The sequence below is a fragment of the Rana temporaria genome, chromosome 10, assembly GCF_905171775.1.
Source record: "Rana temporaria chromosome 10, aRanTem1.1, whole genome shotgun sequence".
In the NCBI taxonomy this organism is placed as follows: domain Eukaryota; kingdom Metazoa; phylum Chordata; class Amphibia; order Anura; family Ranidae; genus Rana; species Rana temporaria.
This window is the reverse complement of record NC_053498.1, coordinates 128986741-129010742: the sequence shown is the minus strand read 5'-3', so window position 1 is coordinate 129010742 and position 24002 is coordinate 128986741. Positions and strand designations below refer to the sequence as shown.

General features: G+C 43.2%; 1 protein-coding gene across 6 annotated transcripts in view; it reads right to left on the bottom strand.

The window, feature by feature from the left end:
- Positions 1-11763: 11763 nt before the first annotated feature.
- Positions 11764-24002, bottom strand: part of LOC120915600 (neurotrimin-like) — a 903107-nt gene continuing 890868 nt past the window's right edge. For all 6 annotated transcript variants that reach the window (XM_040326247.1, XM_040326251.1, XM_040326246.1 and 3 more), the window contains one exon: positions 11764-14590. In XM_040326247.1, coding sequence (XP_040182181.1) covers positions 14472-14590 — 119 coding nt within the window. In that variant the 3' untranslated portion in view covers positions 11764-14471. The remainder of the gene's footprint in view (positions 14591-24002) is intronic.

Below are 24002 nucleotides of genomic sequence, written 5' to 3'. Positions count from 1 at the left end.
AAATGTAAGCTTTTCTTAAAAACAAACTGCATTCAGATCTTGTTTTTCTGTAATAAAAGCGTCAGCCAGGTTATTGCTTTATTTCCCCATATTGTCAGCAGTAAATGACCCTTTTAAAAGTCATAATTGGAACTTGGTAAATAAGAACCATTATCGCATACAAATTGTTTTATTGCCCTACTGGGAGATTATTTAAAAAGTGGTACTCAACCCTTTATATCATGAGATTTATTCTCTATTTGAGGGAATGAGACTAAACTGGGAAATTATACTACTGTATAGGTATATTTATAAGGATGTAAACAATTGAAAAATATCCAGGCTTTAGTTTTTAGAACAATCTCAGAAAGAATATGAATATTTGTGAAACCTCAATTCAGAGCTAGCAATACTCAGATCTAGTACAAAAAATGTTCTCATGCCGCGTACACACGACCATTTTTAATGGTCTAGAAAATAAGTTTTTTTCAACCCGATTCTTGTTAAGCCGGCCTTGCCTACACACGATCATGAAAATAAAAAATGCTCAAGCAAAGCACGGTGACGTACAACATGTACGACGGCACTATAAAGGGGAAGTACCATTTGGATGGCGCCACCCTTGGGGCTGCTTTTGCTGATTACGTGTTAGTAAAAGTTTGGTGTGAGATGATTCGCGCTTTTCGGTCTTTGTGCTTTTCAGTCTGTTACAGCGTGACGAATGTGCTATATCCATTACGAACGCTAGTTTTACCAGAACGTTTACCAGCGTTTTTTTCACGTCGTTAAAGCCTATACACGACCATTTTTTACGACGTGAAAAACGACAATGTGAAAAACGACGTGAAAAAATAGAGCACGTTCTACATTTTTAATGGCCATTTTTCACGTCATGAAAAATGCTCTGGAGTCCACACATGATCGTTTTTAATGGGAAAAAAAATGTAATTTTTCACATCAAGAAAAACGGTTGTGTGTGTACGCGGCATGATAGTCTGTAGAGATGTGATCTCTGAGAGCAGCCAGACAAATATGTACAGTGCATCAGGAAAGTATTCACAGAGCTTCACCTTTTCCACATTTTGTTATGATACAGCCTTATTCCAAAATGGATTAACCTCCCTGGCGGTATGATTATTTCAGATTTTAGGTCCTGAAAGCGGTACCATTATTGTGCAAGGAAATTTGGCGTTTTACATTGTAGGCCTGCAATTCTTAGGAATAACTCACTTAAATCTGTCCAAACAAGAGTCTAGTAGACATCTCGGGTATGAAAAAGTTTGAAAAACAAAATCATAAATCATAAATTATAATATAATAAATATTTATAACAAATAATAATATAATTATAATAAAAATTATTCAATAATGTAATCAAAACAAATACACTGAAATTTGCTCAGTTGCAGAATTGTCGCTGTCATTACTTTTATTTTTTTATGATGAATTTCCCCACAAATCACTATCGCTCATTTCTGCAAGTGATTATAATTTATTATCGCTGTTTTCTAGCTGGTCTAAAATCACTTTTGACATAAAGGGACACTTTTTGGTTGCTATGGACAATCTCCAGTTTGCAGGCAGAAAGAACAGTTTTTATTATATAAATGTGCATGTAGGACACTGAGCAGACCACTAGGGACAAGGGGGATGTGTATTTTTTACATACAGTACTGTAATCTGTAAGATTACAGTATACTTTATGTATTGTGTTTATTTACTTTTTTGAATTTGGCGCCGTTCTCCGCCCCCGTGCGTTGTAACGGCGCAGGGAACGGAGCTCGGTGGCACACAGGGACACTGTGAATGGAGTGAGGAGGCACCGCTCGATCACACAGCGGAGAGGCATCGCAGGATCCAGGGACAAGTAAACCATGCCTGTGGCTGCTGCGAGGCGTTCCCGAGTCTGGCTCGGGGTTACCGCTTTTGGTTCTGAAATTCCACCCCGAGCCAGACTCGGGAATACTGCGAGGGGGGTTAAAATAATGATTTTCCTCAAAATTCTACAAACAATACCCCATAATGACAACGTGAAAGAAGTTTGTTTGAAATCTTTGCAAATTTATTACAAATTAAGGAAAAAAAAAATCAATACTCCATACTTTGTTGAAGCACTTTTGGCAACAATTACAGCATCAAGTTTTTTTTAAATACGATCCTACAAGCTTTGCACACCTATTTTTGGGTAGTTTCTCCTATTCTTCTTTGCAGAACCTCTTAAGCTCCATCAGGTTGGATGGGGAGCGCCAGTGACAGACATTTTCAGAATTCTCCAGAGATGTTCAATCGGGTTCAAGTGTGGGCTCTGGCTGGGCCACTCAAGCACATTTACAGAGTTATCCTGTAGCTATTCCTTTGTTATATTGTCTGTGTGCTTAGGGTCATTGTCCTGTTGGAAGGTGAACCTTCACCCCAGTCTGAGGTCCAGAGCGCTCAAGAGCAGGTTTTCAAGGATGTCTCTTCTCATTAATTCTGCATAAATTTTTTCCTCAATCCTGACTAGTTTCCCAGTTTCTGTTGCTGAAAAACATTCTGACAGAATGATGCTGCCACCACCATGCTTCACTGTAGGGATAGTATTGGCCAGGTGATGAGTGGTGCCTGGTTTCCTTCAGACATGACGCTTGCCATTCAGGTGAAAGAGTTCAATCTCTGTTTCATCAGACCAAAGTATTTTGTTTATCATGGTCTGAGATTAATTAAGGTGCCTGTTGGCAAACACCAAGCGGGCTGTCATGTGCCTTTCACTGAGGAGTGGCTTCCGTCTGGCCACTCTGCAATACAGGCCTGATTGGTGGAATGCTGCAGAAATGGTTGTTCTTCTGGATAGTTTACTTCCCTCCACAGAGAACCGCTGGAGCTCTGTCAGAGTAATCAACAGGTTCTTGGTCACCCGCTTCTCCCCCACTCAGTATGGCCGGGCAGCCCACTTTAGGAAGAGTCCTGGTGGTTCCAAACGTATTCTATTTATGGATGATGGAGGCCGCTGTGCTCATTGGGACCTTCAATGCTGCAGACATTTTTCTGTACCCTTCCCCAGATTTGTGTCTCGATACAATCCTGTCTCGGAGGTCTACAGACAATTCCTTGGACTTTATGGCTTGGTTTGTGCTCTGACATGCACTGTTAACTCTGTGTGCCTTTCCAAATCATGTTCAATCAACTGAATTTACCACAGCTGGACTCCAATAAAGTTGTAGAAACATCTCAAGGATGATCAGTGGAAACAGGATGCACCTGAGCTCAACTTTGAGTGTCAAGGCAAAGGCTGTGAATACTTATGAACATGTGATTTTTTTTGTTTTTTATTTTTAATAAATTTGCAAAGTTTTCAAACAAACTTCTTTCACGTTATCAATATGGGGTATTGTTTGTAGCATTTTGAGGAAAATTATAAATGTAATCCATTTTGGAGTAAGGCTGTAACAAAATGTGGAAAAAGTGAAGCGATGTGAATACTTTCCGGATGCACTGTAAGTAATGAAGAGATTCTGGGTGCTCTAACTTCTCATCACGTAGATGAGAGTAGTTGCCATCTGTAACACGGGGCAAATGGGGAAGCTGTCCCGGGCCCAGTCATTGTTGTGGGGGACAAAGCAGCTGCCCTTTGAGCCCCTTGTCTTGGAGTGTCCCGGTCGGGTGGTGGTGGGAGCAGGGGGAAGGCGAGCATTGAGGGCAGCTAGGATTAAGAGCTCTGGAGGGAAAAGACCTCCACTGCCTCCCTGACCCCCTGAGCGGCAAACAGCAGCATCCCCGGCTCCTCCCAGATCATGGACTCCTCCAACCTTATTGCTTGCAGGTCTGACAACAACAACAGGAGTAGACACCTGGAAGACAGGCTAACCAGCTAACCTGAAGGACAAGGACAGATGGAAGCACAGACAGCCAGGGACCACAGAGCAGAGGAAGGAGCAGATCACCTAGAATGAGAACGGACTTTGCCTGCTGCTGGCATGCCAGGTACCTGGCATCACACACACTTACCCACACACAGACAGGGAGAGACTGCAGACAGGGCTAGGGGGTCTGTCTCTAATCCTCCCCTTGTCACCCCGTCATCCCTCTCCCGCTTCTCTATCACCCACCTCTTTCTCACCCCCTTACTCTCTTACCCCTTTCACCCCCTTCTCTCTCTTGCCCCTCTCACCCCCCATCCCATACAGGCAGAAGGAACTGTGTGGACACTGACTGACAGATGACAGAAAGTGTCGCTGCTTCCATCCTCACACATCATTGCCACTGATCCCACCCCCCAAGCACCACCACTGATCCTATCCCCCCTCCCAAGCACTGCCACTCATCCAACCCCCCACCAGCACTGCCCCTCATCCAACCCCCACCAGCACTGTCCCTTATCCAACACCCCCAGCACTGCCACTCATCCCATTTACCCCCCACCGCCACTATTGCCACTGATCAGACTCTACACCCCCCCCTTAGCAACCAATCAGTAAGTGGTAATGATGTGCAGTAACCTCTAGCAACCAACCAGCAAACAGTAATGATGTGTTCTCTGGCAATTAATCAGTGAGTGGTAATAATATGCTGTAACCTCTGGCAACCAATCATCGCAATCACTGCCTGATCTGCTGCAAATAGTCTCAGATAGAGTATAGAATGATTAGAAGACATGATAGTTTTTTAATGCTGCCTGTGGCCCTGTTTTAGACCCCTTTCACACTCAGGCCTGCAAAGCGCCATGAAAGAGCGGCTCCATTCACTCCAGTGTGAAAGCCTGAGGAAAAATGTTCTGCTAGCCACATCTTTGAGGTCCTGTAGGAGCGGTGAATACACTGCTCCTACAGCACCCCTGCCCACTTTAATCAATGGGTCGAACCGCTGGCAGCAGTGCTTTGCCGGCGGTTTTAACCCTTTCTCGCCGCTAGCGGAGGTTAAAAGTGCCCCGCTAGCGCCCGAATAGTGCTGCGAAAACGCCCCCACCGCCACAGTTTGAAAGGGCTCTTAGTAGGTTTCTTGTTTTTAGGCTTTTTCTTATCTTTCTTCCACCATTGCTCACTTGTTCCCCGGCTGACTTTTGTAAGCGATTGTAAATTATGACATTGATAACTAAGGAACAGCTAATGCGTCCATTATCTTGAAAGGGTTTAATTATGTGGAAATTTCATATTTGCATAGCTTGCTGTCGGATCTTTTTTTCACTTTGGAATGTTTTATACCCCATTATGTGCATCAGTCTATTGTCAAAAGATATCTATGTTTGTTATATGCCCTAATCTCTCTGAAGAGATACCGTGATAAAACAGAGGATTATCTTTGTTTCATGACTGCTCTGTATTCTTTTATACTTCTTGTTTAACTAAGACCATCAAAGAAAAGATTCAGAGGCCCCAGCATCTAACATAGCAGAGAAGGATGGCCAGGCAGAGCCCTCTTTTTATACAGACACTCTTACCTAGATTCAGGTAGGTCGCCGCATCTTTAAGGCGGCGCAGCGTATTGTATTTACGCTACGCCGCCTTAAGTCAGAGAGGCAAGTACTGTATTCACAAAGTACTTGCCTCCTAACAGCCATACTTAACATTGACTACGCCTCCTAGGGGCAGCTTTATCTTTACGCGGCGTATCTCTTATGGAAACGGCGTATCTTTACTGCAACGGGCAATCGTACGTTCGTGAATCGGCGTATCTAGTCATTTACATATTCTACGCCGAACTCAACGGAAGCGCCACCTAGCGGCCAGCCTAAAAATTACACTTTAAGATACGACGGCGTAGGAGACTTACGCCGCTCGTATCTTAGCCTAATTTAAGTGTATCTGGTTTCCAGAATACGCTTAAATTAACGCCGGCGTAGATTCAGAGTTACGACGGCGTATCTACTGATATGCCGGCGTAACTCACTCTGAATCTGCCTATCTGAGTAGTTGCTTAAGGCAGAGCCAGGACACCTTTGGGGGTAATTTAAAAGGGTGTCATAGACAGCCATTGGAAACCTGTTGAGGTGCACCACTGACATTTTCAGTGCTACCACCAGATTCATGCACCTGTCCCAGATCAATAGCTGAATCTGTCTGTGTCCAGACTAAGAAAAGATTGTCTACACTGGACATCCATCCCTCCCTCCCCAGCCACTGCACTCATCACACTGACAGGCGCATGACCGAGAAACTTTGTACTAAAGTGGGCAAAGCATGATATTCAGTCCAATAGTGGCTTTTGAATCCACCCACTGCCATTAGGGTGACCACGTGTCCCGGATTGCCCGGGACAGTCCCGCATTTTGCAGGTCTGTCCCGGGCACATTTATTCCAGGACAATACAGTGTCCCGGAATGAAACGGACAAAGCCACTCCCCGGGCCGATCTGATGCCCCCCAAAAAAAGGGCGCCACATCACCGCTTTACTCACTGACAGTACTTGTCCTGGCCGGGAATGCCTGGAGGAGCTCAATCCCCGCCCCCTGCTTGTGATTGGAGAAATCATAAATCCCTCCTCTTGTGTCCAATCACTGTGCTCTGATTCGTAGACCTGAAGGTGAATTAGTCCCTTAATTCTCCCCATCAGGCTCTGCCTACCCAGTGACAATACACATTACCAAAGATTTACCCTCATAGGTCCTAAGAATATGAGAACTTCCGGTGAGGTAACTCTTTAAAATCAATAAAATGCAAAAGAAAACCAATATAAAATTGCTTTGTGCTCTACCTGTCACCATACTTATTAAATTGTCATCTATGGCTATTGTATGAAACATACCACTTATACCTCTCTAAATATATAGATATGTTAGCATATGACATCCACTCATCAGCAAGATATATCCAGGATTATTCAGCACTGAAAGTCCATAGAAATCCACAATCAGATGTATTTCCCATACAGCCAATGAAAAGGGGTTTAAACTTCAGAAGATAGCGTATATGTCACTTGTAAAAAGCGTACAGTATAAACAATTCTCATGAAGAAAAGTTCAATACTTATCAAATAGTATCAATTTCATCCAGTATATCCTTTGTTCAATAGGTGGAGGAGGGCAGCGGGATAGTCATGTCTGACCAGTTTTGCTGGCATACATGGCTGCTTCAGATATTCAAAAAAAAGGGGGAAGGACACAACAAACATGTAGTGCGGGACTTGTGACGCGTTTTGCGGACTTCCGCTTCTTTAAACCTATACAAGCAAATAATATGTGTGACTTCAATACATGTGTGTAGCTCACACCCACATAATTGTGATAAAAACGTAAAATGATGTAGATAGAATATATATGTATATGTGTCAGGAACCATGAATCAGACTGAGACATAAGAGCCGGTTTACACTGGGGCGACTCAGTCGCCTGACAAGTCGCGTCCCATTCTATTCAATAGAACCGTTCTAATAGGAGTGACGCAAGTCGCTTCGACTTAGAAAAAGGTTCTTGTATGACTTTGGGGGTGACTCGGGGCGACTTGCATCTATACAGAAGTCATTTTGCAAGTCGCCTCTTAAGTCGTCTTCAGGACGCCTTGCCGAGTCGCCCCCAAAGTCATGCCGCCCCAGTGTGAACCGGCTCTCAGTGTCGTAAAAATCACACTATTTAATAAAAAATTGTATAAACAAAGCAAGAGTAGTCAAAACATAGCCAGAGTTCGGTAACCAGGACAGGTAGTCAGAACAAGCCAGAGAAACAGGAGTCCAGAGATCACCAAAGTCTGGTGCAGCAAACAGGATCAGGAACCAGAAGGGAAGTTAGCCAAGCAAAAGTCTTTCACAGAAAAAAACAGCAGAGAGAGTCCGGATATGTTGACCAAAGGCAAAGGCACCGAAGATCTGATCCACAGAGTTTATTTAACCAGCAGCTCTAGCTGACGAGGAGGAAGTGAAGAGCAGGTCAATCACTGTGGAAGGAAGATACTTTGGCAATTAACCGACAGGTGAGCACAGAGCTCTGAGAAGGAATGGCTGACTGAGCCCAGCCCTGACAATATGTATGCTGTCAAGCTCTGGATACAGATATGCGCCCACCGGCCCAAGGGAACACAACACCAAGATATTGTAAACATCAGATATATATCAAATAATCCTATTATATCCTGAAAGCTGAGTATTCCAGAGATATTCTCAAGATTATATTCCCATCTCATTCGTTCATTGCTCTACATGACCACAATCTACATCACACCAGGGATAGCCAAAAACTATCCCTGGTATGATGTAGATAGTGGCCGTGAAAAGCAATGAACAAATGAGATGGGAATATAATCTTGAGAATATCTCTGGAATACTCAACTTTCCAGATATAATAGGATTAAGTGGATATATATATAATTTTTACATTACCCTGGTGTTGTGTTCCAATGGGTCGGTAGGCGCATATCTGTATCCGGAGCTTGACAGCATACATATACATGTATATACTATCTACATCATTTTACGTTTTTATCACAATTTTATCACAATTATGCTGGTGTGAGCTACACACATGTATTAAAGTCACACATAATATTTGCTTGTATGGTTTTGAAGAAGCGGAAGTCCGTGAAACGCGTCACCAGATCAAGCGTACCTAAGAAATATACATAATCATGTAACTGTCCAGTATTTTTTATCTATGTATTAAATTCAATAAAAATATATCTTGTTATCATATCCTTGGCATTCTATGTTCTTAGAGGCATATGTAAAGTCCCGCACTACATTTTTGTAGTGTCATTCCCCCCTTTTTTTTCGAAAATACGTTTATAGGATGATTCATCCTTAGACTACATCACATTACCTACTACTGCTTCAGATATTCTCTCTGGTGGCCACATCAAGCTATGAATAGGCACTAAAGTTTGGTGTGAAACACGTCAGCTTTTTACCCCGTCTGATGTGGCATGCTTTTTGTGTGTTTTTTTGATTTTACAATAAAAGCTATTTATTTTTGGAGTGCGGCTGTCCAGAACGTTTTTTCCTTCATTGTGCTTCTCTCCAATTTTTACTTCACTCTGTCCTTCCTCTATACCCCAACCCATTCTTCCTTCATTTCCTCTATTGTACCCTGTGAATCCTTTCCCCTCCTCCCTGCTTTATCCCATTCTTCCCTCTCTTCTCTCTGTCCCACCTGATCTTTTCTTCTCTTCATTTATCTTTGCCCTACCCTATCCACGCTTCTCTTTTTTTCTGTCAATCTCTTCTCTGCCATATCCTATGCTTCCTTCTCCTCTCTGCCCCACCATGTTCTTTCTTTTCTCTCCTTTCTACCCCATCTTATCCATTAATCCCTCTCCTCTATCATGCCTCCCATTCTCTCCTCTGCCTCATCCTGTACTTGTTTCCCTCTCCTTCCACCCCTCTCCCCCCCAGCCTATTCTGTCCTCCATTACTTTCCCCTCTGCCAAATCCCATTCTTTCTTATACAAGCTGTACACTCACTTCTTTACATTGTAGCAAAGTGTAATTTCTTCAGTGTTGTCACATGAAAAGATATAATAAAATATTTATAAAAATGTGAGGGGTGTACTCACTTTTGTGATATACTGTATGCATAGAGGAACAAAAGTAGGATGCACTAGCCTAGTGAATTAGTATCTTTAGACACCATTATAAAAGTGGAAATAGGTAATTATACTCACAAACCAATATAAAGGACATGCTCATCAATTATTCAAATATAAAGATAATACACTTGGCTGGTGCACCCTCTTTTTTGTTCTTCTATACATAGTGTTTGGACCACCCCAGTTGGAGGAGGGCATCAAGGCATGGTGAACACTAGAGAGTGAAAGTGGATCTGAAATAGTGAAAGTTTGTCTCTAAATTGGGCACCACACCTGAGCGCAAGAGGTTATATTCTGCTCTATAACTACTTATATATGCATCCCATATTCTTGGAATTCCCATTATTCTGTAAATTCTTAGCATCCTTTAATTGACTAACATTCCTAACTACTGATATTCCTAAAATTCAAATAGGGTTTTAATCTTGGAAATCTAGACAATTCCTAATACATACTACAAGAAACACTGAAGATATAAAAAGTTTCTTCCTAGGTCTCCTTGATTCCACAATATATTTGATAATAAATGATTCTTTCTTGACTACCCATTTAGAAGTTAGAATCAGAATCGGGGGTAACCCAAAGCCATGGTTACACTGCTTAGACTAATTACAAATCTTTTCTTTGACTGCTGTGAGATGATCCGGAAATCAGTACCTGACCCCTTATAGAATTTTTATTTCTCCTAGGGGTGATAAGACCAAACTGGGACCTTACTACAAGTTTTATAGAAATGGATAGATTTTGAAAGCAACAATATGAAAAACTGCAAAACCCTGACCCCAAACCAGTGATACCCAGGACTAAAGTAAAACTATGCACATACTGTATACATTTTTTTTTTATTCACCCTGTAGGCTGAACAAAAACATTTAAACACCAATCCATTCATGCTCTACAGCATGAATGAATGGATTTCCCATCCCTTCTGGCTGTGAAAATACCTGAGCAGTGGCTGCACCTGAGTGGATCCAGTTGCTGTTTTTCTCCCAGCAAATTAGTTTTTTCAATCAATAGATGTTAAGCAGGAGGCAGCCAAGGGGTCCCTCATTGAGTGAATTTCAAATGGTTGCCTGAAATTTGTTCTGTAAATGGCCGGCTTACTAATGAAAATAGTCTGTAGTGGCATGAAATGTGTTAGCATTAAGATATTAGGAGATTCTAGCTGCTTTAACTTTTGAGAGCTAATATATAACTCAAAATCTAAGGATAACTTGTTCAGTTTCCAAACATCAGGGTTTCCCCATTGACCTCCACCCCACACTATCACAATTGCTAAAATATGTTACATGATTGGGTTCTGAGAAGGGATTGTGCTCACTTATCTGGTTCTTTAATATTCCACGCTTTGATACACAACCTACTTAAAGGAAATGCAACAATCATTGCTATGATACAAAACATCCTTATAAAGAAGATGTATGCCCTATACTAGTTCTGGGACAATGTAGATGCTGCATGAGAACCTTCTCATAGATCAGTGGTTCTCAACCTTCTAGTGCCATGATCCCTTGATAACATTTCCCAAGTTGTGGGGACCCCTAACAGTAAAATTATTTTCATAGCATAGTGTGGGTTGAAAGCACCCAAGGCACGACAAGTAATTTGCGCCCCTAACCCACGGACATTTAGCGCTCCCTGAGTGCCCTCCACTCGTACAATATTAAAACCCTTAGGGTACATTTTAGGATGAACCACTCTTTCTCTTTGTTCTCCTTTCTTTCGCTTTCATCTCTCTCTATCCTAATTCCTTGTTTTTTCCCCCATTCCTCCTTTTAAATGTCTTTCTTGATCTCTCTTTTTTTATTTTCTCTCCTTTTTTCTTTGTTCCTTTATCTCTTATCTCCCTTCCTGGAAGAACAGTGCCGGCTTCAGGAACAGCCCAGGATTTGGTGACCCCTGGCAAATAATCATTTGACCCCCAGGTTGAGATCCACTTTCATAAATGTTAGTGCCCTTATTATTGTCTATGCTTTTTGTAGCTGTTTGTAATGATCTAAGGTCCACCACTCTCTACAATCGTGTTATCAGAAATGTTGGGACTGTGGGGGCACCTCACTGTTCTTCATAGAATGGTGCGCAGGTCCATACAGGATAAAAAAAAAAACATTTACATGCCATGACTGTCCTCCGGGATAATAAATACAGGAAAACCAATAATGGGAAATTTCAAAAACATTAGTGAGATAATTTTTTTACACTAACGCTTCTGAACTACATGTTTTTTTTTACATGCTATCTTTATTAGCAGAACTGAACTGCACCCTGAGAATAAAGAAAACGCAAAGGAAACAACATCTTCTTCCACTCCAGATTTATTAATACAGATACAAAATTCATTCATAGATTAAGTGTTGGATGGGGGAAGGGACCTGGTGGTCCACCATAGCCGTTACTCACCCTTCTTGGTGACAGAAGCTTCTAATACTTGTTGGATAATGATATCTACCTGTGCCAGCCCACCACACCCAACTCTCACTGTATCCTGACCAAAACATTCCCGGCAAGGCTGGAGGCAACTGTTAACAATTTAGTCCACCTGCTGCTCCTTACAGTACTCTCAGGGGGTTAAACAAAATATTTAATCAACATATAATTTACACACATGTACAATAAATTCTACAGCAGGCACTGTGACCCATATGAGCGCTGGCAGGGTTCTTGAAGATTACAGGTGGAAATGGCCTATTGGTCTTGATTTCAGTAAGAAAGTACAGCTACGTCCTAATGCTTAAGGGTTATAAGTAATTCATAATTACTCTGTGCATATTACTTACACATCATACTCATTCCTACTCAAGTGCTCCACAATCAGGAAATTCTTCATACACCAAGTACACAGCAGATGACACCCCCCTCCCTCCCCCTAACAAAAAAAAAAAAGATGACACCATGCTGTACTTGTGACTAGTGGCACATCCTGGCATTTATCCATAGACCGCCAAGAAAAGGGGCATTTGGGTAATGCTATCACTCCAAGTCACATTGTAAATGTCAGAAGACAGAAGAGTTCTTACTGTGGAGGGCAGCCAACCTCCTGTACTGCAGCAGAAACAGTAAAAGAGAAATCAGATTTTTTTTTTGTTATGGGCAGCAAGAATTGTTCTGTCGTCAGACACTTGTGCGAACCTCAAGGTAAGGAGATGCTCAATGCCTCAAGAAAAAAAAAAATGCAAAGAACCTTCTAAAATGGTGTCTTTCCACGTATGTTGGTATATGTATCAATGACCGTACAGCACCAGCGAATTATCAGATTACTAAATACATGAGGCTGAAACATTTTGTTCCTTTGTTCTCAGTGTGCATTTAAACAATTCAAAAGTCTTGTTGCTGAAATACAAAGTGTGGACATTTAGACTGATTGTCGGGAACAGAATATCTGCACTGTGGTCATATCTTCAGGGACGCCTCCATTAAAAACACAACAAACCGTTTAATCATGCCAATATGACTCTACTCAGGAGAGAACATTAAGACAGGGCAACTTTACACAGCATTGTGGTTTTGAAATTAAACATACACGTGGAGCTTTGCACATGACATTCATTTTAAAACACTCAGACATAAATGATATTGTGTGCAGAATATTTGTACAGCACTGATACATATACCCGATGTATGAACACCTATGTTTAACATGCCAGACTGTTTACACCAGATCTTCATCCTAGGGAGTATCTTTATCTGTGGGTAAGTAGACCCAAATACACAGAAACGTCTCCTTAACAGCCAAGCTTACTTTTCTGCTCGCTACGTCAAATGTCATACATGGGTAAACTTGTGCTGGTGTAAACAACTGACTTCATGTGCTTATTTCTGTAGATGGCAGTCACTGCAAAGTCACACTAGTGTCAAACACTGATCCCAAGCATCGTGAAACATTTAATATAACTGATGTCATCACACTGGATGCTGCTTTTCACCCTGCACATTGTCACTGTGGGTCTGGGTTCATGCATATATTTTCTAGCTGTTTCCATTTTTTTTTTCAAAGAGGGAATCTTAATTTACATTCAGTTGTGGACATCATGCAGTCAGCCCATTGCTTCCGTTTTTTCAGACAGTAGTCTATCCATCCCATTACAATCTTACAAGCATTGTCAACATAATCAATAGATTCTAATCTGTCTGAAGAGCGAGAGAATCGGGGCTCACCCAACAATTACAGGTGCTCTGTTCTTTACAAGAGATGTTCTTGGAGTAACTGAGAAGCCCCAACAATATACAAATCTCCCATTTTCCACCTCTTCCAGCACATGAAGGAAACCCCCATCAGATACCAAATTTCCTAAGCAGCATCCTAGCACATGACGGCACACATTCCACGCTAATAATCAACACAGTCCAGCAAAGGAAATGGAACCCCCTCAGCCCCAAAAAAAGACCTGCAGGTGACAGCTCAGAAAGTCGCAGTCACACCAGAGAGAAATATATCTTGTTGCTATGTCTCCCCCCAGCACTGCAAAGGGTAAGTATTGCTCTGCTGGATTCCCAGCAAATAATTTGACTTGAGCTATTGTCTGCAGGTGTCGTGGTTGCAGTAAGGGTGTTGACAATGAGGGTCACCCAGCAGTCCAAGGGTAATAAAGCGGATTTGATGAGATGGATTGACACTGTCCATGTCTCTATCAGATTGTGCGATTTCCTTGTGAGAATTTGCGATGAACAGAACAAAGTCACATGTTTTTGTTTTATGAGCGTCGGCTTTTGGCAAGTCAACCGGCGCAGCTCAGTCCTTGGCTCCGCCCTCCGTTCAACCTGGCCATTTTCTGCAAGAGTCCCTTCACACAGAAGGTGCAGCATGTGGTGTTTTCCCTTTTCATGATCCTTTTTTTTAACAATCTGTTGCAGTTGTGTTTTTTTTTTTTTTGTTGAGTTTTTTTGCTTATTTTTAATACTCCATAAATTTTTCGACATCAGATTTTGTAAATTCTTTTAATTACATTTGTTTTACTTTTAAGATTGTTGTTTCCCTCTTAAGAGGCTGGGCGCTGATGCTTGCATGTGTCAGAACTGAGCAGATGAAAGGAGCAGAGACAGAGGAAGCAAGAAGAGGAGAAGTAGGAGAGGTGCGCAGAGAAGACACGGAGGTGAGCCGCTGTTTCCATCGTGGACGGCTCCTGGGCCTAGAAAGAAAGAAAGACAGAGTAAAACTTTAGACACCAGTGAAGACTTAAAGAGTCACCAGGGGATACAGATCAAAAGCAAAGGCAGTCAAGGCAGCATGCAGCAAGAGAAAGAACATTAATATGAATCAAAAGGATGTGCAAGTGATAACATGGGATCTCCAGTTTGCTGCCCTTTGACAGATCTAGTGTTAAATGAAATAGAAAAGTAACAGGAAAAAAAATTGCAAATGAGAGAAAATGGCAAAAATTCAAGAAAGTGTCCAAATTATCACTTCATACCAAAAGCGGGATTGACCAAAACTGTAAAAAAAAACTCTGATTATAGCTGAGAACAAGGCATCTGATACATATCCCAAGACATTTCTTCTAAATGTATTGATAATCAGTGGAGTGATTCAAAAACTGACATGTACACATGATCTACACTTCTACATAAACGTTCCATCCTCTGCGGACAATTCCCACAACATCAGCGCCAACATCACTACTACTGAACCATTAGACACACATTACAGGACAACAGCTACTTCATGTATATTACAGATACTGTGGGAGTCATTCAGAGCTGTCAGTGAGGTTGAAACCATCTGGAAGCTAAATAAAAATCCCAGTATGCTTCCGGGAACACCTGAGTCAATCTCACAATCTGAACCCCAATCATCGGAAAGGTGTAAGCAGAATAATACTCAGAGGGTATATAAAAAGCGATTGCAGAATTATAGGGTGCAAGAAGACGGTACAAGACCGGTGAGGTTACTTGTAAGTGAATGCAGGACTTGGGGTGAAGAACAGACAAATGTTATTCTTACCGGCGAGAAATGGAGACTTTGTAGGATCAGTATGACTGACAGGTGAGATGAAAACATATTTCTTACATAATGGAGACATGGAAATGTACTGCAAGTGAGTTAAATGTAATTTATAAAGGCACTACAAGACTATTTATCCCAATCAATACAATTATCCACAATATCAAGTGATAAATGTCTCCAGCAGGAAGGACAATGTAGTGTCTCCACCATACAAGATCCAAGGCAGCTAGATACTAAAATCTATCAACCTATTGTACCTAATAAACTGGGGGGTAGATCCACAGAGCAACTACGCCAGCGTATCTACTGATAGGCCGGCGTACTTTCAAATTTCCTGCGTCGTATCTTTAGTTTGAATCCTCAAACCAAGATACGACGGCATCTGGGTAAGATCCAACAGGCGTATGGCTTCGTACGCCTTTGGATCTTAGATGCAATACTTCGGCGCCCGCTGGGTGGAGTTTGCATCGTTTTCCGCGTTGGGTATGCAAATTAGAGATTTACGACGATCCACGAACGTACGCGCGGCCGTCGCATTTTCTAAGGTAGTCTGTAGTCGGCGTTTTCCGGCGTATAGTTAAAGCTGGTATTTTGCGGCGTATAGATAGACTTGCCATGTTAAGTATGGCCGTCGTTCCCGTGTCGAAATTTGAATTATTTTTTTTGCGCAAGTCGTCCGTGAATCGGGATGGACGTAACTCACGTCTAAGTTAAAAAAATTACGTCCTAGCGACGTCATTTAGCGCAATGCACGGCGGGAAATTTCGGACCGACGCATGCGCAGTTCATTCGGCGCGGGGACGCGCTTCATTTAAATGAAATCCGCCCCCAACCCGCCCAATTTGAAATCCGCCGCCAGAAATACACTACGCCGCCGTAACTTACGGCGCGAACTCGCTAAGGATTCGAAAATAAGCCAGGTAAGGTACGGCGGCGTAGTGTATCTCTGATACGCTGCGCCGATCTATTTGTATGTGGATCTGGCCCTGGAATATTATGTCTACACATTTGTTGTGTATTACTTTATTACAATACAGTGAAAATTGTGCCTTTTTTCACAGTTCTGTAATAGAGATTTTTTTTGTAAAATTCAGAAATTACAGTTTTCAACCTATATAAGTATATAGACACCCCCTAACATGTAATTTGAAATTGCAAGTGATGTCTGATATAAGGGGAAGTGAAGTTCCATAAATGAACAAATCTATAGGAACCATAGGAGCCCCCCGCAGTCTTGCAGAAGCTTGGGTGCAATCATAGAAGGACAAACATAGAGAACCATAGAGAAGGTAGTAGGCCAGTCTGGTATAAAACCGTTTTTTATCTCTGTGTAAAGAATTCCATCTCCAGGGTTACAGACCAAATAAAATATGATTACCAGTATCACAGGGAACATGATGATCAGAGAATATAACAGGGGACAGCCTGGTCACATGACAAAAAATTCCCCTCTGATGTGAACTTTCTATTAGTATACATTTAGCCAGATTCAGATACGCTTAAATTAGGCTTAGATATGAGCAGCGTAAGTCTCCTACGCCGTCGTATCTTAGAGTGCAATTTTCCCGCTGGCCGCTAGGTGTCGCTTCCGTTGAGTTCGGCGTAGAATATGTAAATGACTAGATACACCGATTCATGAACGTACGTGCGCCCGGCGCATTTTTTTTACGTCGTTTACGTATGGCTTTTTCCGGCGTAAAGTTATTCCAATAAATAGCTGGCCTAGCCAATGTTAAGTATGGCCGTTGTTCCCGCGTCGAAATTTGAAAATGTTACGTCGTTTGCGTAAGTCGTCAGTGAATGGGGCTGGACGTAATTTACGTTCACGTCGAAACCAATGCGTCCTTGCGGCATACTTTGGAGCAATGCACACTGGGATATGTACACGGACGGCACATGCGCCGTTCGTAAAAAATGTCAATCACGTCGGGTCACCAATCATTTACATAAAACACGCCCCCTCATCCTCATTTGAATTAGGTGCGCTTACGCCGGCCCCATTTACGCTACACCACCGTAACTTAGGAGGCAAGTGCTTTGTGAATACAGCACTTGCCTCTCTGATTTACGACGGCGTAGCGTAAATACGATACGCTACGCCGCCTTAAAGATGCGCCCGGCTACCTGAATCCAGCTATTTATGTTTTTGCCTCTGTCTGTAGCCCTGATGAAGGAGATTTTTTAAAAAAATAACTGAAACACGTTGGCACCAGATTGGCCCACTAACTTTTCTTAGGTGATCTATGTTTCTTGCCCTCTCCTATTCCCCTATCAGTTGGTAATAACCCTGGAAAGAGTTCAGCCTTTCTAGTCAGTGCCATTTCCTCTGCACCGCATGCAACATGTTTCTTCTATGCTAGAGCTTATCGGTGGAAAACAGAAAAGTGTATAACCCTCTGATATTCAGGGATTGGAGCCTATTGAAAGGATCCAGATGCGTAACTATGTTAAAGACTACAATAAATACACAATGTGGTTGATTTACTAAAACTGGAGAGTTCAAAATTTGTTGCAGATCTGCATTGAAACCAATCTGCTTACAGTTTTTTTTTTGTCAAAGCTTAACATGGTATTAAAGTCTTGCTTTTTTTGTTTAAAAATAACAAACACGTCATACTTACCTCCTACAGGTGAAACTCGAAAAATTAGAATATCGTGCAAAAGTTATTTTTTATTTAAGAAAATTCGAATATTGTGAAAAGGTGCAATAATCTAGGTCAATAATCAAAGTGTCCCACTCTAGTCAGCTAATTAAGCCATAACACCTGCAAAGGGTTCCTGAGCCTTTAAATGGTCTATCAGTCTGGTTCAGTAGGAATCACAATCATGGGAAAGACTGCTGACCTGACAGTTGTGCACAAAACCATCATTGACACCCTCCATAAGGAGGGAAAGCCTCAAAAAGGTAATTGCAAAAGAAGTTGGATGTTCCCAAAGTGCTGTATCAAAGTAGATCAAATAGAAAGTTATGTGGAAGAGAAAAGTGTGGAAGAAAAAGGTGCAAAAGCAGCAGGGATGACCGCAGCCTGGAGAGGATTGTCAGGAAAAGACCATTCAAAAGTGATGGGGACTTTCACAAGGAGTGGACTGAGGCTGGAGTCCGTGCATCAAGAGCACCACACACAGACGGATCCTGGACATGGGCTTCAAATGTCGTATTCCCTTTGTCAACCTCCTGAACAACAAACAACGTCAGAAGCATCTCACCTGGGCTAAAGAAAAACAGACCTGGTCTGTTGCTCGGTGGTCCAAAGTCCTCTTTTCTGATGAGAGCAAATTTTGTATCTCATTTGGAAACCAAGGAGCTGGAGTATGGAGGAAGAATGGAGACACACACTGCAAGATGCTGGAAGTCCAGTGTGAAGTTTCCACAGTCTGTGGCGATTTGGGGAGCCATGTCATCTGCTGGTGTTGGTCCACTGTGCTTCATTAAGTTCGGGGTCACCACAGTAGTCTACCAGGAGATTTTGGAGCACTTCATGCTTCCTTCCGCAGACGAGCTCTATGGGGATGCTGACTTCATTTTCCAACAGGTCATGTTTTTAGGATTTCCCTCAGATGAAAAGGCTGTGGTAATTACTAAAGCAATGAAACTGATCAAATCACCTGTGCAAAATAATGGAAATCCTGAAAACACGACCTGTTGGGGCGCCTTGAAGACTGGAGTTGAGAAACGCTGGTCTATCTCATATATTCGTTTCACATTTTTAAGTTACATTAGTAAAATTATTGAACTTTTGCATGTTATTCAAATTTTTCGGGTTTCACCTGTATGTGCAGTGGTTTTGCACAGAGTAGCCCAGATCCTCCTCTTGGCCCCTCCCTCCTGCCGAGTGCCCCCACAGCCCCTATGGGGGCACCCAAGCCAAGCCACTGCTCTGTGTGTCCATTCAGACACAGAGCCACAGCTCAGCCCTGCCCCCTTTCTCTCCTTATTGGCTCATTGACTTTGATTGACAGCAGCGGGAGTGAATGGGGTCCGCTGTGTGTCTCAGCTAATCAGGAAGGAGAGTCCAGGTCAGACGATTCATGCAACATCGCTGGATCGAGATGGGGCTCGGGTAAGTATTAGGGAGGCTGAGGGGGGCTGCTACACACTGAAGGTTTTTATTTTAATGCATATGTAGCGCCCCCTTGCTTTCAGCATGGGCACTACGCTAAAGTTAATGGGGAATGGGAGAGTTACGTTGCTCCCATTCATGATTTGTTCAAATTCCGGGACCTCTGTCATTCCAGAATTGTCCACTGGGTCAGTCTGTGGTCCAGGTTTGCAGTGCCATCCCTGGCCGGCAGTTGCCACTAGAGGGGTTCTGGTGGAGCATGCTTTCCCAGCAGCCAATTAGAGGAGTTTTTCCCTCGCAAGGCATGCTGGGGGAGAGTATATCTGGGACAGGTGTCATGTGTTCCAAAAACCTTTGCGGGGTCCCTGTTCCAGGTGCGGTACCCACCTTCAGGGTACGCGCATCCATGGACCCCGCCAGCGCGGCCCGCCTGGCCAAAGCTCGAGATTGCATTGACCCTCATCCTGAGGAGAAAGGGGACTCCAGTGTTTCGCTGGGTTCCAGGATCTATTGAGAGAATCCCAGTCTGGGATCGGGTGTCCGGACCACTGACAGGTATAATTGCTGTCATCGGGGGGCCTGTTTAGGAAAAAGTCTGCTGGGAGGAGTTGCTCTTTTTTCACCTAAGTCCTTTATTGAAATTGGCCTGTAGCAGAGGCCCTAGAGCAAGGTCTGTGAGACAGACCTGTTCCTCCCAGACAGTTCAGAGTGACACTTCGGCTGCCAGGCCTATCATAGGTGTCTGTCCGGGGGCACTTTACCCACTCTAAGTAGAGTGGCGACGAGTTATAGAAGTTGGTGCTATACAGAGCAGTACTGACTGCTCCACTGATATCCAGGCCTGATACTGCAAGGTTTTTGTCCCTCTATCCTTTTCATCAACCTTGTCCTTCCAAACTGATGTTGATGTTGGCCGTGTTGGCCTGGAAATAAAGCATTGAAAACTCTTTAATCACTGTCTGGACCTTCGCTCACTATTTGTTTTACCACCGCACCCCCCTGGAGCCATGTCAGGGTAACTTAATTTGCCGATCCCAAATCAATCAGCGGCTCCTTCGGGGGTACACATAGAATGCATTAGGATGAAAAAACTTCTGCCTTTAAAACCATTTTACCTAAAAAAGCTGAAATTATAAGCCAATTGGATACTACGTACAGCTGCACCAAATTTTGCCTTCTCCAGTTTTAGCAAATCATCCCCTGTGTCACTGGGCTTACTTGTGACTATAAAACACCATAAAACAATTGTTTCACACATTTCCTGCATCATGAACTGAACATAATGAAAATATCTACCACACGATAAACTAGTAGAAAAAAATCAATGCAGCTTTTCCTTTCCACTTTCCACACTAACATCCTCTGCTGTAGTTTATAGAATTTTCCTACAAGTGTCTAAATCTTGCTGGGTTAAAAGGTGTATTCGGTACAACTGGTCAAATATAGTGCTCTGTGATAGGTTGTCTGGCCTTGTTGTGGTGTCCATCTCCTTTGATATCACTGACTAATTATCTTTTCTACTCTTTCAGGAAGGTGTACTGGAGGTTTACATGGTAAAAACGAGGGGGTCGACCAATACTGTTTTTTCAGGCCCGATACCGATCTTTTTGGCTGCCTTTCAGGCCGATATCAGGTGTACATTTAAAGTTTTGAAAACTGCTGTGGGTGGGTGGTTGGCTAGCTGGCATCCTGCTGTGGGTAAGTGGGTGGCTGGCACCCTGCTGTGGGTAACTGAATGGCAGGCACCCTGCTGTGGGTGGTTGGTTGGCTGGCACCCTGCTGTGGGTGGCTGCTGGCTGGCATGTCCTCTCTGGTCCAGACGTGGCGCGCACTGTCCGAGGCAAGGGGGGCAGCGCCCTTTGTTCTATCCTAGTAGAAGAAGCCTTCTGTGTACTGGCTTCTTCTACCCAGGCCGATGACATAGCGGGCCCCAAGATGATCACCGTGGTAGGGGGAGACCAGCATCGATAATATCGTTAAGTTTGTGACAATACCGACTCTTTAAAAAAAGTGAATATTGCCCCCCCGATAATCGGCCGCACCGATTATCAGTCGACCCCTAGTGAAGACCAATACAATTACATACAAGTGTGCACAGCTCAGTCTAGAGGTCATGGCTGATTGGTTTCTGCACATTATTACATTGTGTACCTCATAGTGACTGAGCCCAGTGATGGTGCTTAACACAATTCTGGACATAATAAAACAAGGACTCCCGATGCTGAATTCACCTCCTTGAATGGACACCATGATAAAAACATCAGAGATCACAGACAGATCATGTGACTAGAACCGAGCAAGCTAAATCATTCACAGACTGTTAATTCATAGCTGCCTGACATGCTAAAGGGTCGTACACGCTTTGGGCGGCATTGGCCCGGTTTAATAGCAACCAGCTGTCATTCAGCCCGTGTGTACAGCAGCGGTCCGACAGAAGCTGCCCGTTTCGCCGGTGTTCGGTCGGTAAGGGTCCCCCGTCGGATAATGCCCAGGCTGGACTGCGCAGGCGCAGCTCATGCACAAACGGAGCCGCCAAAAATCTCTGAGGATGAACAGCTGTTTTGTACCTGTAGACGGCGCATGCGCAATCAACACGCCGCTCGCTTCCGATGCTTGGGGCGGGTTATTCATTGCATACAACAAGGGACGGAAAACAACAAGGAGGCGGATGCTTTTCTCAAAGGGGTGGATGTATTTTTCAGCAGTGCTCTTTTAGGGAATGGTTTTCTCAAAAAACTACACGTCTTTGCGGGGCAGATTCTTTGAAGGACCCTCTTATTTGCACACTTTTGTAGGTACACTATTACACGCCCCGCAAAGACGTGTAGATTATTGAGAAAACCATTCCCCAAAAGAGCACTGCTGAAAAAAACCTCCACCCCTTTGAGAAAAGTATCCGCCCCTTGTTGTATGAAATGAATGACCCACCCCGAGCTTCGGGAGCGAGCGGCGTGTTGATTGCGCATGCACCGTCTACAGGTACAGAACAGCTGTTCATCCTCTGACATTTTTGGAGGCTCCGTTTGCGCATTCGCTGCGCAGTCCAGCCCAGGCATTATCCGACGGGGGACCCATACCAACAGCACTCCGGCTTCTGACAAGGGGGCATGACTGGAAAAGGTCTGCTGATCGGCATCCAATCAGTGCTCTCAGATATTGGTTGGTGTGTTCTGGCAGTGGGGGTACCGTTACCCCTGTCAAAACACAATAGCACATTGCATAGTTCGTACATCGGCTCCCCCTGAGCTGTCAGGGTTTTTTTTTCATTCAGCTTGCTGGGTTGAACGGAAAAAAAATATAGTGTGTAGCAGGCATAACTCTTTGACTCCAGTACTTTCTCTGACATGGAACGAATTTGCAGATAAGGAGTTTGGACATCAACATGCTTACATCAAGTAAGTGAAAGTACTGAAGTGTAAAGATCAGCCAAACAACCAGCATTTTCAGAAGGAAGGCTCAGAAAATTGCACATCTGGAGTTTCACTTATGCCGCATACACACGATCGGTTAAACCGATGAGAATGGTCTGATGGACCGTTTTCATCGGTCAAAACCGATCGGGTGTGGGCGCCATCAGTTATTTAACCATTGGTTAAAAAAAAGCCAACTTGCTTTAAATTTAACCGATGGATTCCTAACCGATAGAACAAAACCGATCGTTAGTAGGCACGAACCATCGGTTAAAAATCCACGCATGCTCAGAATCAAGTCGACGCATGCTTGGAAGCATTTAACTTAGTTTTTTTCAGCACGTCGTTGTGTTTTACATCACCGCGTTCTGACATGATCGGTTATTTAACCGATGGTGTGTAGGCGCGACGGACCATCAGTCAGCTTCATCGGTCCGTTCTCATCGGATGGACTGATCGTGTGTACGCGGCATTAATGTTTGTGAAATCAGACAATGGCAATGTGGATTAATTGCAGCATCAGGTGAGAATGTAACACCACAGAAATGCCAACCAGGTAATGGTAATGTCTTCAGGATATGCAGAGATCGGCCAACACGCTTTGTAGTTTAGCACGGCTCACCCATTTTAGCAACCAAACTGACACTATATATGAATGTTTATACTGCAAATTCACCCCCTCTGTGATAATCTGGTATGAGAAGATTCTAGTGATCTATGCACCAACAGATCCCATCTCAGCCTGTCCATGTCCTCAGCCCAGGAATTCATTGTCTGACTGGTGGAATGCTACCGGATGGTATTTGTGTACAAAGGCAGCAAAGCTGCAGATTTCATGCAGGTCAGAGGTCCGATGGTCGGGCGCCCTCATTATACTATTTAATGAATATTGATTACCTGATTGCTAAGTGACATTTCCTAAGATGATTTAGCTGTGATGATTCCAGTCGGGGGGCAGAGGGGGGTCACATCGGCACTAAGAAGTTTAAAGCTGGTAATGACATTATTTAATTCAAAGTCTCAGCTGCGTTTTTATTATTATTTATCTGTTTTATTTATAGAGGAAGGGGCAAAGCTGCATTGTAATACCGATACTTTTTTTCCCAAGTACTCGCCGATACCGATT